Source organism: Mercenaria mercenaria, chromosome 16 (genome assembly GCF_021730395.1).
Source record: "Mercenaria mercenaria strain notata chromosome 16, MADL_Memer_1, whole genome shotgun sequence".
In the NCBI taxonomy this organism is placed as follows: domain Eukaryota; kingdom Metazoa; phylum Mollusca; class Bivalvia; order Venerida; family Veneridae; genus Mercenaria; species Mercenaria mercenaria.
The window spans coordinates 47048404-47066273 of NC_069376.1; the positions used below are offsets into that span (position 1 = coordinate 47048404).

The window sequence follows — 17870 nt, forward strand, 5'->3', positions numbered from 1 at the left end:
TCAAAGGTCAAGGTCACAGGGGCCTGAACATTGAAAACCATTTCCGATCAATAACTAGAGAACCACTTGACCCAGAATGTTGAAACTTCATAGGATGATTGGTCATGAAGAGTAGATGACCCCTATTGATTTTGGGGTCACTCCATCAAAGGTCAAGGTCACAGGGGTCTGAACATGGAAAACCATTTCCAATGAATAACTAGAGAACCACTTGACTCAGAATGTTGAAACTTCAAAGGATGATTGTACATGCAAAGTAGATGACCCCTATTGATTTTGGGGTCACTCCATTAAAGGTCAAGGTCACAGGGGCCTGAACATTGAAAACCATTTCTGGTCAGTAACTTGAGAACCACTTAACCCAGAATGTTGAAACTTAAAAGGATGATTGTTCATGCAGAGTAGATGACCCCTAACGATTTTGGGGTTACTCTGTGAAAGGTCAAGGTCACAGGGGCCTGAACATTGAAAACCATTTCCAGTCAGTAACTTGAGAACCACTTGACCCAGAATGATGAAACTTCATAGGATGATTGGTCATGCAGAGTAGATGACCCGTAACAATTTTAGGGTCACTCTGTTAAAGGTCAAGGCCACAGGGGTCTGAACATGGAAAACCATTTCCAATCAATAACTTGAGAACCTCTCGACCCAGAGTGTTGAAACTTCATAGGATGATTGTTCATGCGGAGTAAATGACCCCTGTTGTTTTTGGGGTCACTCCGTTAAAGGTCAAGGTCACAGGGGCCTGAACATTGATAACCATTTCCGATCAATAACTTGAGAACCACTTGACCCAGAATGTCGAAACTTCATAGGATGATTGAACATGCAGAGTAGATGACCCCTATTGATTTTGGGGTCGGTCTATTAAACGTCAAGGTCACAGTGGCCTGTTCATGTAAAATCATTTTTTGGAAATAACTTGAGAACCAATTGACCTACAATGTTGAAACTTGATAGGATGATTGGAAGCAGAGTAGATGACCCCTATTTATTTTGAGGTCACTTGATCAAAGGTAAAGGTCACAGGAGCCTGAACAGTGACTTGAGAACCACTAGGCCAAGAGTGTTGAAATTTAGTGGGATGACTGGACATGCTAAGTAGATGATCCCTATTGCAGCCAACCATCAGTGTCTCTTTGACTTTCACTCCTGACCCCTATTGACTTCTTGCCTATAGGACTTTGCATTGGGGGAGACATGCGCTTTTTTACAAAAGATTTTCTAGTTGGTTCAAGAGTTATGGCCCCTGAAAGGGCCAAAATTAGCTATTTTGACCTTGTCTGCACAATAACAGCTTCATTTATTATTTGAATTTAATCAAACTTGCACAAAACTTGTGTTGCCATAAGATCTCAGTTCCTTTGTTGAACCAGCCAGATCCCATAATGGGTTTCAGAGTTATGGCCCCTGAAAGTGCCAAAATTAACTATTTTGACCTTGTCTGCACAATAGCAACTTCATTTATGATTTGATTTTAACCAAACTTGCGCACAACTTGTATCACCACAAGATCTTGGTTCCTTTTTTGAACTGGCCAGATTCCTTCATGGGTTCCAGAGTTATGGCCCCTTAAAGGTCCAATTTGGCTATTTTGGCTTTTGCAGCCATATAGAGACTTCGTTTGTGGTTTTATTTCATACAAACTTCCAAAATATCTTCAACAACAATAAATCTTGGATTCCATGACAAATCAGATCCAATCATAGGTTCTAGAGTTATTTTATATCTGATTACCGCCTCTGATTGTAGTCAAAATGGATTTATATCAGTAAGTACTTATAGGACTTATTTGAAATTTCATTATTGTCATTAGTTGGACTGAGCCAATCAGGGTAGATAACTATGGACTGATTTTATATCAAATTACCTCCCTTTATTTCAAATTAAAATGGGTATATCTCAGTAACTAATGAAGATACTGATCTGAAATTTCATTTATGTCAACAGATTTATTTGGCAGATCCTTCTTTTGTTCACTTACAATAATTTTTAATTACTTCCCTTTTACGTTACTATAAATAGCTTATTTTAGTAACTTTTTTATTATTGGCCGTAGGGAAAAACCGAGACCACTTTTCTGTGGTACAACATGGATGGTACCTCCAATTTTTAGGTGTATTTTGACATATCTGTACCTTGTAAGAATTTTTTTTTCTTTTTGGTTAAATTTCTTTCCTTTGTTGTTCCTGTCCTTTGGACATAGATATTTTTTCTGAGGACCTTCTTGTCCTCAAGTGCAATGATAACAGGTGAGCGATATAGGGCCATCATGGCCCTCTTGTTTTTTGTCAAATGTATGTTGTAAGAAAAACCTATGACCTTTGAGTAAATTGTCATTTCAAACCAGGTCAATCTTGTTTATGGAGTAGTTTTCTCTTCTCTTTAACCCTTACCATGCTGGACACAATTGGTTCTGCCTTTGCGACCAGTGTAGATCATGATCAACCTGCACATCGGTGCAGTCTGATCATGATCTGCACTGTTCGCTATTCAGCCAGTATTATTTTGGTAAGTACCCCTTTTAACAGTTAATGGTACTGTCCAAATTGGAAGATGGACAAGTTCATTAGAAAAATTTAGCAGGGTAAGGGTTAAAAAGTAAAGATTGCAAGGAGTAACGCTACTCCTGTCTTCGTCAGAAGTAAAGCCTCAGTTTTGAGTATTTATTAGAGACTGTTGATTATTGGAAGTGATATACTGTAAAATCTGGTAAATAGGCGTATACGCTTATAATAATTTTAATGAAACTTTTATGCGCTTCTTTTTGATATACACTTATACTTAAGCTAAAACTATGTGCTTAAATTTGATATGCTCTTATAGACAAGCCATGTGCGCCTAGTTTTGATATATTTGGAAAATTGACAGTGCAATTGTATCGGTGCTTACCTCGGTTGAGAAATCAAAAGTACAACATGGAATTGGACATGCGCTGTGAACTGCTTACATAATAATTATACTCCTTGCATGTGCGGTACTGATTCCAACATCTTTTATATAAGTCATCAATTTCTAATTTCTTTTCCCTATAATAGGACTTGCGTTTAAGAGACATTTTATCCATATTGTTTTCACAGATTTACACAAGAACGATAAACTGTAATGACAATGCAAACAACTTTTCTGGTATTCAAACCTTTATTTTCATTTACTGAGAATATTTTCTATTAAAAAAGCATGATTATCATAAATGATTCAGATTTTATCAGACAATAGATGTTAAAATCTTTTGATACCCATTGGCTGTTTAACTGGTAAGAACACTAGTCACCTGTATTCATGATAAACAATTATCACGATATAATAAATACCGTTAATTACGACATTTTGCTGCATATGATCTGTTGTTTGTTTACCAGTAATCGGATATGCACCTACTTTCGAGACAAAGTTATGGTAAGGGCATGACATGTGCTTATTGACTCATACAGAATAACGGTAAGGCAATATGTGCTTACTTTTGATATGCGCTTATATTCGAATATGCGCTTATTTACCAGATTCTACATTCTTGCATACCAGACGGGGATTTCCGGTATTTTTACCGGTGCTGGAAAAGTCCATCTTACACCCCGGGGTGTAAGATGACTCTCGTGCTTTAAATGACGTATTACGTACTACATATATGTAGAAGATTTATGTAGTTATTTATATTTTATTTCGAAAAACGGAATAAAAATCCAATACCTTGACAGTTCCTCTTTGTTCCTGATAGTATATTTCTCGATTCAAAACACGTTATTTTATCAAAAATTCACAACCTTACGCTGGAACTGATAAAACAAAACCGGGACTAAACATTGTTATTTGTCTTTGAAACGTCATGACGTCTTTCCTGTTTACGGACGTTGATTTCCTGCGATTTGTTTAAATACGCTGCTACAAGAAATAGTTCTAAAAAGAAAGCCGTTCAACTGATTTTATTTTTATTATTGTATCTTGATATCGGTATGCAAGAAAAAGATTCTGTCACTGGTTATAGGTGCAGATGGGAATATCCGGCACTCGGGTAACTGTTTAGGCGGTAACTCGGTAGGAACCTCGTTACCGCCTAAACAGTTACCCTCGAGGCCGGAAATACCCATCTGCACCTATAACCAGTGAAAGAATCTTATAGTATATACTTTCACTTTGCATTATTTTTCCTCAGTTAATAATATAACATGTTTGCTTGCACTTCTTGCATAAAAATGCCTTTTTCCAGCTCTCTACCTGCTGGACCTATATCTCAACTACATATGCTGGACTAAAATTTTATATGAGACATCTCTGTTCATAACCAAGCATAATCTTTCAGTGGCAGAATATTGCCATATATATATCATTGGCGTTTCATAATTAAATCAATTAAGTTAGTTCTGCACGTTTAATAAATAGGAAGTAATGGCGTAATTTATCCGGAAAATGTAGAATAAAACCTGGACTCGGCATACAGAAATGAAAATCATTTTTTGAACTAATGGAAATTTGTGGGTAAATTTATTTAATTCAACAACATTATTATATATCTAAATATCTGACACGTTAAATCATCTCAATAATCTCTTAAAATCAGCTTGAAATGTGCAGAACAATTTAATCTTGAGCAAATATCTTAAAGCATATGGGCCTATACATATTATTTCTCCATTTCAAAGGCCATATATTTATGAGAAGTTTCATTGAAATCTACATTGCAGAAAAATTTCTATTAGCAAAAATGTTAACAAAATTGTGATTTCCCCATATACTTCCATTATGAAAACTTATGTGAAGTCCAAATTTTTCAAATCAAGTCTAGGGAAAAATCAAGCACTGCCACACGACCCTATCTTTTTTATTTGCGGAATTTTATAAGTATATGCTGAAGATTTGAAAAATCAGGGTTTAATCAAATTCTACATTGTAGAAAAAGTTTTGATCCAAATGTGCAGAATTACCTTAAACAATGAAGTTCACCTTAGTTCAGAAACATTACAAAAAAATCTTGTCAAAATTGATAAGTACTTGATACATTTATAATGACTCTGAATTTTTATTTTCAAAATTTCAAAAATCACTATCTACCTGGAATTCTGCTACTTATGCCCCTCCAGCTGGGCAAGCGGTCAACGAACATGGGTGGGGGGATGGGGAGGGTGCGGCCTACTTGGCCGAGTGGTTAAGGTTGCTCACTTCATTTGCCCTTCATCGATGTGGGTTCGAACCTTACTTGGGGCTTTGAATTCTTCATGGGAGGAAGCCATCCAGCTGGCTTACGGAAGGTCGGTGGTTCTACCCAGGTGCCCACTAGTGTTGAAATAATGCACGGAGGGGCACCTGGGGTCTTCATCCATCATGAAGCCATATGACCTATAATTGTGTCGGTGTGATGTTAAACCCATCAAAAAAAAAATCCACCAACATAGAGTGGTCAGAAAACAAGCACAGACATGCTCTATTATATTAGATGATACCTATAAAATTTAATAAGAGGTTAACTGTTGTTTTCCCATCTAACATTTACCTGACCAATTCAATGGCTGACCTTGCAAGTAAATGCAGTTGAAAGGTTCAGCTGTATATGGAACTAAAAAAATGTTATCGGTTGTTTTGTGTCAAGTCTACCACGCCAACCAGTATACAAATCTTATGACTTGTAAAGTACATCAAAAATTTCTATCTTTTCTCAAATGACTGTTGTTCATCTATTTATAGGATATAAACAACTTGATGAATGAAGGGAACAAATCGAGGACAGTGGCTGCAACCAACATGAACAGTGAAAGTAGTCGATCTCACGCTGTATTTAATATTATAGTAACACAGACACTTACAGATCTGAAAACTTCCGTAAGTATTACTCCTGAAGATTATAGGGATACTCAGATAGAATAGTGGATGAAACATTAAAATCTTTTTAATACTGTCAAATCAAATTGCTTTTATGCCCCCGGCATCTACTGATGCGGGAGGCATATAGTGATTGTCCTGTCCGTTCGTCTGTTTGTCCGTCCGTACGAGGTTAACCAAATGGGACTGTTTCGTCTAGCATCAATACCCCTCACTAGAATGACTTGATACTAATGCAGATGTAACCTGTTACCATTCCTCATCTTCAGACATCACCTGACCTCAGTTTGACCTTGACCTTGATCTTGTTTTGGACTTAGGTTGCTTTGTATGGGCCATCTCTTGGTTAACCAAATGGGACCGTTTAGTCTAGCATCAGTACTGCTTACAAGAATGAATTAATACTAATACAGATGTAACCATAAGGTACAAAATCTATCGACAAGGATGCCACGGGGGCATCAAGCGTTTATTGAACACAGCTCTTTCTTTATATATATTCTACTGCCATGCTTTGTTAGAATATTACTTTCACCTCTTCATGATTTTGCTAAGCGGCACTAAATATGCCAGGTTAAAAAACATGAAAATTGCTACAAAATGTCATATTTCACTTTTCTGTTTTAAACATACTTCATGCTTGCTATGAACCAGGTAAGAATTAGAGTTTCATGTTCAGGTTATTGTTAAGACAATATTTAGACAGTATGTCACATTCTTTTTAGCTCACCTGTCACATAGTGACAAGGTGAGCTTTTGTGATCACGCAGCGTCCGTCGTCCATCCGTCCGTAAACTTTTGCTTGTGACCACTCTAGAGGTCACATTTTTTAAGGGATCTTTATGAAAGTTGGTCAGAATGTTCATCTTGATGATATCTAGGTCAAGTTCGAAACTGGGTAACGTGCCGTCAAAAACTAGGTCAGTAGGTCTAAAAATAGAAAAACCTTGTGACCTCTCTAGAGGCCCTATATTTCACAAGATCTTCATGAAAATTGGTCGGAATGTTCATCTTGATGATATCTAGGTCAAGTTTGAAACTGGGTCACGTGCCTTCAAAAACTAGGTCAGTAGGTCTAAAAATAGAAAAACCTTGTGACCTCTCTAGAGGCCATATATTCCACAAGATCTTCATGAAAATAGGTCAGAACGTTCACCTTGATGATATCTAGGTCAAGTTCGAAACTGGGTCACGTGCCATCAAAAACTAGGTCAGTAGTTCTAAGAATAGAAAAACCTTGTGACCTCTCTAGAGGCCATATATTTTATGAGATCTTCATGAAAATTGGTCAGAATGTTCACCTTGATGATATCTAGGTCAGGTTCGAAAGTGGGTCACATGCCACTAAAAACTAGGTCAGTAGGTCAAATAATAGAAAAACCTTGTGACCTCTCTAGAGGCCATATTTATCATGGGATCTGTATGAAAGTTGGTCTGAATGTTCATCTTGATGATATCTAGGCCAGATTCGAAAATGGGTCATGTGCCATCAAAAAACTTAGGTCAGTAGGTCAAATAATAGAAAAACCTTGTGACCTCTCTAAAGGCCATATTTTTCATGGGATCTGTATGAAAGTTGGTCTGAATGTTCATCTTGATGATATCTAGGTCAAATTAGAAACAGGGTCATGTGCGGTCAAAAACTAGGTCAGTAGGTCAAATAATAGAAAAACCTTGTGACCTCTCTAGAGGCCATACTTGTGAATGGATCTCCATAAAAATTGGTCAGAATGTTAATCTTGATGATATCTAGGTCAAGTTCGAAACTGGGTCACGTGCCTTCAAAAAGTAGGTCAGTAGGTCAAATAATGAAAAAACGTGACCTCTCTAGAGGCCAAATTTTTCATGGGATCTATATGAAAGTTGGTCTGAATGTTTATCTTGATGATATATAGGTCAAGTTTGAAACTAGATCAACTGCGATCAAAAACTAGGTCAGTAGGTCTTGAAATAGAAAAACCTTGTGACCTCTCTAGAGGCCATACCCTTGAATGGATCTTCATGAAAATTGGTCAGAATGTTCACCTTGATGATATCTAAGTCAAGTTTGAAACTGGGTCACGTGCCTTAAAAAACTAGGTCAGTAGGTCAAATAATAAAAAAAACTTATGACCTCTCTAGAGGCCATACTTTTCATGGGATCTGTATGAAAGTTGGTCTGAATGTTCATCTTGATGATATCTAGGTCAAGTTTGAAACTGGGTCAACTGCGATCAAAAACTAGGTCGGTAGGTCTTAAAATTATTAAAATCTTTTGACCTCTCTAGAGGCCATATTTTTCAATGGATCTTCATGAAAATTGATCTGAATGTTCACCTTGATGATATCTAGGTCAGTTTCGAAACTGGGTCATGTGCGGTCAAAAACTAGGCCAGTAGGTATAAAAATAGAAAAACCTTGTGACCTCTCTAGAGGCCATATTTTTCATGAGATCTTCATGAAAATTAGTGAGAATGTTCACCTTGATGATATCTAGGTCAAGTTCAAAACAGGGTCACGTACCTTCGAAAACTAGGTCAATAGGTCAAATAATGGAAAAACCTTGTGACCTCTCTAGAGACCATATTTTTCAATGGATCTTCATGAAAATTGGTCAGAATTTTTATCTTGATAATATCTAGGTCAAGTTCAAAATTGGGTCACATGAGCTCAAAAACTAGGTCACTATGTCAAATAATAGAAAAAAACGACGTCATACTCAAAACTGGGTCATGTGGGTAGAGGTGAGTGATTCAGGACCATCATGGTCCTCTTGTTTTTTTTGCGACCACATATAGTCATACAGGAACTATCATAGCAAGATTTAATTGGGTAGAACAGCCTATTTCTGATTGGCTGATTAATTCACTATAGATAAATCTGTGTACCTGAGTGCATCCCTTTCAATTGTGCAGAAATAATGAAAGGTGCAGATCTCAGAAAGAGGACAAATTATGCATTGTTGGTGCAACCAGCATGAATGATGAGAACAAATTAATACATTCAGTATTCATTTAAACGTCACAGAATATATTTTTTCAAATATCTCTCGTTTTTATTTTAAAAAAAATAAATGGGAATAGGAAATGTTACATCAGTAATACTACAGTCACAGATACAAACAAATTTGAAAAGCTTCAAAAGTTTATTTTCTGAAGGATATACTTAATGGGAGTAGGTAAAAAAAAATATTTCCAGCTTCATTTCATAAAACTTAAAGCAGTTTGCAGGGAAGCTTCCAGTCAGTGTTTCAGTTTATCCAGCAGTTTATTTAATACAGTAGTTACGCAGACCCTTGCAAACAGATCGTCACAGCGGAACCAGTCTTAAATGGATTCTAAAAAGCAGAACATCTGCCCCGTCCCTCCCCCCTCCCTCCCCTCATCTTCCACAACCCCAGTTGATAAATTACCTTGGTCCAGAATAACTTCATTATATTAAGAAATAACAGATTTAAAAAATTCCACAACGTTTTCGTTGGTATTGAGGCTATTCAGTATATAGGGGTATCAGTATAAATGTTCCTTCTATGAGCACTTCATATTCAGCATACATTTTCAAATATTATATATAATCATTTTTTCACGAGAAAAAAACATCAAGTTCTTAACATCTAGAAATGTTTATACTTTTAATTTTCATACTAGATACTTTATGCTGGAAATGTTTATACTTTAAATTTTCATACTAGAAACTTTATGCTGGAAAAATTTATACTTTAAATTTTAATTCTTGATACTTTATGCTGGAAATGTTTATACTGGAAATTTTCATACTAGATACTGAAAATTCTCATACCAGATATTGGCAATGTTCACACTTGATACTGAGTATTTTGTGGTAAATACTTCAGTCTTGGTCTAAAGTTCAAATCTGGCTTCTTGCAATTTATACTGAAGTCTGGTGCCACCTTGACCTTTGACATATTTAAATATATCACCATAGAAACTATGAAACCAACAAGAAGAATAAATCCAATCACAGTTCCTGCAGCGATGGCAATCGTGGAGTTGTTTCCCTTTTCGTCAGTTTTTATTGCTTGAGGTGTCGTCTGCTTACTTGTTGTTATTGTATGCTGACATGTTGTAGTTTTCTTCTCAAGGTGAGGGGTGACAGGATTTAGACGGGGTGGCACTGGAAAATGCCTCGAAGGTACAGGTAAAGTCGCCATATCTCCACATGAAATTTCCAAATCGTGAAGAATTTGGGATAGTTTTTGACCACGGTAGCTCAGTGGTTGTGCACACTGAGGTTCAAGAACACCCTTTCTAAGTAAGCTTTGCATCCATTGGATAGCACAGTCACATGACCAAGGATTGTTATCAAGTAACACAGTATTTGATTGGTTCAGGGAGTTTTGTAAGCCTTCTGGAAGATGCTGTAGCAGATTTTGTTGAAGGTCAAGTGTTTCGATAAAGCTGTAACACATGGCATCTTCATGGATTATGCTGATTGAATTACGCACTAAATACAGAGTTTTCAAAATAATCCTTTGAAGTTCTCCGGCATCTATCATTGATATATTATTTCTGGCCAGATTCACATCTAGATTTTCATTTGAAATGTTTTGGAGGAATTTAGTTGGCATTTTTGTGATTTCATTCTGCATCAGGTTTAAGAAAGTTATTGAGGTATTTATCATTGATTCTGGATCTATGTGCCTGATTTTGTTCATTTCAAGAATTAGTGTTTGGAGATTTGGCAGTGTTCCAAACAGTCCAGGACCAATGCTTGTTAATTCATTTTTTTTCAAATTAATCGTACGCAAAGACTTAAGACCCTGAAAAGCAGCAATGTGAATGGTAGCAATCTGATTGGATTGTAGGTCAAGATTTTTTAGGTTGGTAAGTCCTTTAAAATCATTTTCTCCAATTGCATGCAGAGTGTTCAAGGCAATATTTAAGCTTTCAAGTAGCGTTAGTTGCCGGAACACAAAGTCGCCTAATTTAGTCAGTTTGTTTTGGTTTAGACTTAGATATGAAAGATTTCGTAATCCTTCAAAGTTTTCTTCTGAAATCTGTATGAGCTGATTCTTGCTTAAATCAAGGGTCAGAAGTGAGGGGGAACCCTGAAAACATTGACCATGTAGTGTTGCAATTTGATAATTCTGAATCTTCAACATTGTTAATTCAGACTTTCCCCTCAGTACAAACGTACGAAATTGTTGGAACATAATTGCCGTCATTCCACTAGCATCAGATACTGTTAATTCTTCCAGCGTGTCTGGTAAAGCTGGGATCTTAACATCTTTACACATGGCAGTAATTATATTGCCACCGGAATCCGATTTACAGTTATTACATTTTGCTGGACAAATTCCTCCATTACTACTTGAAGATAACAAAATAAGACTCCAAACTAGATACCAGCATAACAGTTTTCTAGTGTACAAACACATTGTTTTGAACTGTTGATGGCACGGCAGTTTTATTGTACAACTTACGTTATGTTACGTAGCTTCTTTACTTTTAGATATTGTTCAGACTAGGAGATCTTAAGTCTCGCTGCCATAGAGTTCTAGATAGCTGTAGTTTTGTCTTCATATTTGAATTTTTTGTTTGTGCAAAATTTAGATATTCCAGTTTAATTTTTGTCCTAGTAGAAATTGCACAGTTTCATTTTATCCACTTAAATTTGGATGTAAAACTGAAAAAACTGTCGGTCTTTACAGATATGTTAAAGATTCTCACTAGTTGTTTTAAAGTAGTCCTGCATTGAATTAATGACGATTCGCACTTTATATTTTAAATTTTGTCAAAATAGAAAAAAAGAAGCACATTTGACACGACGCTTTTAGCAAATTGAAAGGTTTAAAAGTCAGATTTCAGCATTTGGTCTGATTTAAGTCGAAGGGTTGAAAATTGATGCGACCCTCTTTAAGGGAGGATCTGTTTATTAAATGAAAATATTATGGTGACAGAAGCATGCCTTTGCCAAAGAGAAATGATGTTAAGTACAGAACCCCTGTATCAATAGCATTTTATCTTAATAATGCTACACTTTAAATCCAGATGTAACATTCAAGCTAAAGATCTTAACAAAAGCTTTTGTTAATGGTTTCAAAAGGTCCAAAGATGTATTTAAAGGTTAATGAAAGTGCTGATAAGGAAAACTGTAACAACTGCCATAATGTACAGCCAAACCTTGCATTAAAGGGACTAGCCCACACATTTTAGGTGAAAAATAATTTCTCTAAAAAATCTATAAAAAGTGAGTACTCTGAAAATTGCTAGTCGTATCACCTTATTGACATAAGATTTTTGCAAGATATTCTTATAAATAACTAAAAAAATGTGCAGATGCAACGTCCCTTTTGAAAAAAAAATGCATAAAATTTACATTCTTCTGGCAGTTTTACCAATATCTAACTTTTATTTTCACCCACTTTATCATTTTTCAATGTCATATATACATTCTCTGCCAAACTTGGTGGAAATGAGCATGTTGAAAAATTTCACCCAAACTGAGGGCAAGTAGCTTTAAAGACTGACTGATTGGATTTATACAATGGGTTCAGTGGAGATACAGAAGGTCCAGATGAAAACAAGAGAAAAGAGTTTTCGAATTAAATTTTTTTCTAAATGACCATTTAAATGATTTCTCATACTGGCTAAAAAATGGGGATCATATTAATAGAGAAATTGGCTACAAATTTTGAAATTGGCCCTAAAAATGGAACAGGTTGTATATTGTGGCATACAGGCCATTTTCTATGAGAAATTCATATATTTTATTCTCTTGCATTAAAAGTTCTATTTTTTTGGAAAGTATTTTAGATTCTTTTATTTTTTCTAATATTTGAGAACAGAGTGACACTCAGGTTTAAAGGGACTGAACTCTAGATTTTGAACATTAGAACATGAGTTTTTGTTTCTAAACTATTTTAAAAAATGCTAAATCAAGAAAAAATACATGTCCGGAGTATGGTATCGAAACAGGGATTCTTCAGCATTAAACCCTTTACTACTATCTAGACAAACACACCACACAGGAATTTATATAAATGGGTGGGGTTCCACATTGATTTTGGGAAAGTGCTCTCTTATTCTTTGTGTATTTTTCTGTGCAGCCAGACAATAATGTGATGACAAAACATTTGTTGTTATGTATTTATTACATATCATTTTTTTCCATATGACATATTTACACAAGATATAAGGAATCTTAAAACAACATACATGAGATGCTTTGTCACCTTCATATGTGATATTGATTCACTGTTCACGTACAATAAGGATTTTTTTGCATATATCCAGCACTTTGTTTTAATATTTTACGAAAAGATTTTCTTGCATTTTTTCTTGAAATGCAATAGTGTTCATAGTAAGTCTTACTTATCTGTATTTACACATTATTTTTTTTTTTGCACAATATGTAATAAAGGGACATTACTCTATGTAATGTGCCCTTAAGGAAGCGGATGGCTTTGATTTAAGCACTCAATTTCAGGATCGATAGTGTCATAACGTGTTTGCTCATTCTTGTAATAGTTCGGAGACATTGCAGCCTGGTTTTCAACTGAATTTGGCCCAGAGGAGCCAAACTCGTGTAGCATCATGGCTTCCATGATGTTGTTTTCGGATACTTCTCGATTTTTCAATGCCCTCATTTTTCTCTTTCGCTCGTCGCGTTTCTCTTTCATTTTACACAGCATACAGAAGATGGGTCCAATTATGATCATTAGGGCAATTAGCACAATGGCAGCAATTGCAAACGCTGTTGATGAACTGTAACTTGGTTGTATCTTTTCCACTGGAATTGTCTGATTCGCTCCAGGAAATACTCCAGCTTCCTGCATTCCGATTGGCCGATTGTCAACATTTGCACCAGTTCCAGCAGTTGCGCTGCCAAACTTGTTTTTGTCAACTTTGCCGAACGCTCTGTTTCTAGCATCTTGAGAAAGTCCCGGAATTGCGTCTTTATTTCTGATTTCGTTCCTGTTTCCAAATTTATTTCTTTCACCGTCACGGCCTTGTTCTCCAACTTCACCTCCAGCTAACATTGTGAGAAGCTGATTTTGCTGAGCGAGTCCAGTAGGGCTTAGAGCTGAAGGAATTGCAGGTACAAGAGGAGCTGGTGTAGCCAAACCTAGAAGCACAGCAGCAGTTTCAGCTCCAGCGGTATTTTTCGCGGTTGCATTGGTACTGGTATTTGGATCCACTGAAGTGTTACTGGTAGTTGTCTCGTTTCCAGTCATGACTGTCTGCGCAATAACTGTAGGTGCAACGACTGTAGGTGCTGGTGTGGTAATGCCCATCACCTGTTGAACTAAAGCTTGGAAGGTACCTGGCTGTGCAACAGAGGCTTGTGCTCCAAAAGGTAAATGACTGTCCCCATAGTTTGTTTTGCTGTCCAGGGTTAGCACAGCCTCATGTGAACCTGGGGGTGATCCTTTTTCATGTGGTTTCTCAAGGAGTTTTGCCTGATCTAGATTGCCTGGTGGCATTCTCTCATTAACTGCAACACTTGTGTCGAGTCCAGCTAGAATTTTATCCACCTGAGCCTTTCCTAGATTTGCATGGAACTCTCCTGGAGCACCTTTAGTCGACTGCTTCAAAACATGAAACATGAAAGACTGAAACTTCGGATTTGTTGACATCTTCTGTATTCCTGCAGTGGTATTGACACCAAAACGCTTCTGCAGAGCACTTAAGACATGATGGTTAAGGGTTATTTCATTATGATGAGGATGAACATTTTGTTGTGGCATGTTAAGTCGCTGAAGAAGATGTAAGGCCATCGGTCCTTCGATATCCATCTCGCCTGGTTCCATGTCCATCTCTCCAAATGGTCCCTCAATCTGAGTTTCACCCATCATCATACCTGGCATCATACCTGGCATCATTCCTGGCATCATGCCGGGCATCATACCGGGCATCATGCCTGGCATCATAGATTGCTGTGCCGTCTTACAGGCTGGGCTGTTTGGGTCCTTTATACATGCTTGTGAGGTTTGCTGTGAGTATGCTGTGTAGAAAAAATCAATTCTTGGAAAAGTGTACAAATAGCATGTTCAACACAAATATTAAATTTTCTTTCATATTACCTATGAGACTTGAGATGATAAAAAAATGCTGATCATTTGTAGGCATTGCCCATTAATCAAAAATTTTATTTATTAATATTGATGAGAAAGTCATTTTGTTGCCAAAGAAATAATTGAAAACGGAATCTTTTCACATGATTGTGGAGAAGTTGTTTTGAAAACTACTTACGAGATTGGAAGTTCATGTTATTTGCCATGGCCATTGCCATTGGTAGATTATTTCCTTCTTCCCCTCCCATTCCATACATAGGCATCATTGGCATCATTGGCATTGCTCCGCCCTCTCCCGATTTACCGCTTGTGCCCTCACCTGATGTCCCACCCCCAAACATTTGGGGAAACATCTGTTGGTACATTTTCATTTGTTGCTGCATCATTCTGTAAATAATTAATTAATCCATTTATTTGTTTGTTATTTTGTGCCAAAATTTAATAATTCTATCTTAATTCCGAAAAAAGTTTTTTATTTGTGATATAAACTATAAATCATTCTATAGCAGAATGGCAAAAAATTTACAATGGAAAATACCCTATCAAAATTGTTTTTGATGAAAAGTTCAAAACAAAATCAAGATATTTTGTAACTTTAGTAGTTTCAAATACCATCCTGGGAGTTCTGTGGAATGATGTATACCATATAACGGGTAATTTTTTACCTGCTGATATTTTTTACTATTTTTTAAGACAAAATCAGGTTTGTAAATATTGGCCTTGTATAATTTGCCACATATTTTCAAGTAAACTGGTAGACTGTGTGATTTCATAAATTTTAAAATCATATAAAATAAAATTGTGTGTTTAAAAATAACCTGTTATACGGTATTATCCTTGGTGTTGTCTTTAACCTTGTTTAAAAGATGGATAAAATATTAGAAGACAACTAATTCTTAAAATTTATGATGTTAGTTTTGATATTATCAAATTGCATTCAAAGCAAAATTTTATCTGAACAATTAATGCATTTCCTTTTGCGAGGATTTCAAGATGCCTTTTTTTTTTTTTTTTTTTTTTTTTTTTTAAATGAGCACTTTTTTGGTACGTATTTAATGGTTTTATATTTTATTATGTTAAAGTTACTCACTGAGGACTGTTCCTCATCATTCTTTTCTGCATTTCCATCATCTCAGAGAACATGTCACCACCTGGACCGCCACCGCCCATTAATTGCATTGCCATCAAATTGTTCATAGGGTTTGAGCTTTCAGCACCCCCATGCCCGTGGGCTTCCTTTGTTCCACTGTGTTCACTTTTGGCATGGCCACTATGGATAGTTGTAGCTTTATATGGTGAATCTGTAACACTGATAGGTTTAGGACCACCCCATTTAGGGGGCGGCCGAGCTTTTCCAGCTACACCCGGTTTGCCAGGTGGACCTGCTATTTTTGCAGGCCCTACTCCTGCTCCTGCTTTAGGGGGACCTCCAAATCTTCTCTTGCCGAATCTTTGGCCACCTGGTTTGGCTCCTGTAGGTTGGCCAACCCCAAAGCCTTTCTTGGCACCACTTGGAGCTGGACCCTTCTTCCCGAAGCCAGAATATGTTCCACCTGCACCATTCTGTGGAGGAGGTGCTTTTTGAGCTGTTTGAAAATAAATTGGTCCAATTAATACGAAATATTGTCATTATAATACTGTAATTGTATATCACTTAAAATTTAAAAAAAAATATAATTTAGATTTAAAGTGTTGGAGATAAATACTACTTTGCTGCTGAAATCTTATAAAGAAAAAAATTATTGTTAATTGTAAAAATTTAACATCCTGCTTTGCCACTTTCAGTCAGAAATGAACTGTTCTGCTTATAATGTCTTTGATTATGTTTCCAGATATAGAAAAAGATTGTAGATATTAAAAGCAATTTTCTTTCCACATTACAACTATGTTTTTTTTCTTACAGTTAACTTGTTACAAAAAAGACAAAAAACTGACAGAAGTTTCACTTTTCTGTAAATTAAAAGAATTTAAGACAGTGATCTTTTTTTTGTGTGAATTTTTTATGAAATACATTTATTTTCTTACCCATTGCAACTGGTGCACCATGTTCTTGTGTCTCGGGATTACTTGTCAGTGCAAGAGCTTGCGGCATGTCATGAACTGGATTTTCACCACCTTCTGGAGCAGTCATTGGTAATGCCATTGGAGGAAGCTCACCTGGGCGTGACATTATAAGAGGATTATGCCAACCTTCTCTCCCTGATGGCTGGTAGTGATCAGGATCATGTGTTGTGGTCTCATACTGGTCAGGATCCGGTGTGGTTGTTTCATGTTGTTCACCATGGTGATCATACTGGTTTCCCTCGTTACTGTTCTCGTTACCGTGGTAATCACCCTGGCTTGTGTAGTCTGTTCCAGATTCATGGTGGGCCTGCATGTTAGGGTAAGACTCAGATAATTGTTGGCCTTCTGTGTTCTGACCTGGGTTTGAGTCCTGAGGAATAATATCTGTACCATCACGTACTCCAGCTATGACAGTGCCATCTACAGCAGGTCCTTGGTTGGTGTCTTGAGGAATGATATCAGTACCATCTCTAACACCCATTATATCTGTTCCATCTATACCTCTTGTATCAGCTTTTAAATCTTTATTGACAATGTCTGAGCCGTCAACTGCACTAAGAGCTGGGTTCGAGTCCTTGGCCAGAATGTCCGAGCCGTCCCGTACCCCAGCAATGTCTCTGCCATCCACGATACTTGGTTTTATTGTTGTTGAAATAGCACGTTTTGCACGAGAGTTATCTCCCTTTTCTACGACATAGAAGGAAGCAGCGCTACATGTTGAAAGAAACACACTTGTTACGATAAAACTCAAATAAATACTATGTCCTTCCATTTTCAGAGCAGTTAGATATCCACTAGAATAAAATAATGTTTTTTTTTATGAATTTGAATCCATGTTATATTTTCAAGTATAAAATGGCTCAGAAATTTTTAATATAAAGAAATATATATTCGCACAATTAAATTTCTTTTATGTACTTGTGCTGACCAGTCACTTCTTCCACAGTGGCTGATGTTCCCAGAGTTAATGAGA

General features: G+C 36.5%; 3 protein-coding genes across 3 annotated transcripts in view; 1 reads left to right on the forward strand and 2 right to left on the reverse strand.

Moving 5' to 3' along the window:
• The window catches only part of LOC123543332 (kinesin-like protein KIF13B), a 253779-nt gene that overhangs the window by 95262 nt on the left and 140647 nt on the right, over nt 1–17870 (forward strand). The window contains exon 7 of the mRNA XM_053525922.1: nt 5683–5817. Coding sequence (XP_053381897.1) covers nt 5683–5817 — 135 coding nt within the window. The remainder of the gene's footprint in view (nt 1–5682; nt 5818–17870) is intronic.
• LOC123543309 (carboxypeptidase N subunit 2-like) lies at nt 8661–11636 on the reverse strand. The gene has a single exon (XM_045329388.2). It carries the CDS (start codon nt 11192–11194, stop codon nt 9611–9613), a length of 1584 nt encoding a protein of 527 aa, XP_045185323.2. The 5' UTR covers nt 11195–11636; the 3' UTR covers nt 8661–9610.
• On the reverse strand, nt 12878–17857 carry LOC123543308 (uncharacterized). The gene is made up of 4 exons (XM_045329386.2): nt 16859–17857; nt 15924–16419; nt 15012–15220; nt 12878–14763 (listed from the first exon to the last, which is right to left on the reverse strand). Exons 1-4 carry the CDS (start codon nt 17667–17669, stop codon nt 13205–13207), a joined length of 3075 nt encoding a protein of 1024 aa, XP_045185321.2. The 5' UTR covers nt 17670–17857; the 3' UTR covers nt 12878–13204.

What these genes read in the sequence shown, in the direction of transcription:
- LOC123543308 (XM_045329386.2), bottom strand. Translation starts at nt 17,669, where the DNA reads ATGGAAGGACATAGTATTTATTTGAGTTTTATCGTAACAAGTGTGTTT. An exon ending in TGGTGCACCAGTTGCAATGG is followed by an intron (nt 16,420 to 16,858) that starts GTAAGAAAATAA and finishes ATTTTCAAACAG; the next exon opens with CTCAAAAAGCACCTCCTCCA. An exon ending in TAACATGAACTTCCAATCTC is followed by an intron (nt 14,764 to 15,011) that starts GTAAGTAGTTTT and finishes TTTTCTACACAG; the next exon opens with CATACTCACAGCAAACCTCA.
- LOC123543309 (XM_045329388.2), bottom strand. Translation starts at nt 11,194, where the DNA reads ATGTGTTTGTACACTAGAAAACTGTTATGCTGGTATCTAGTTTGGAGT.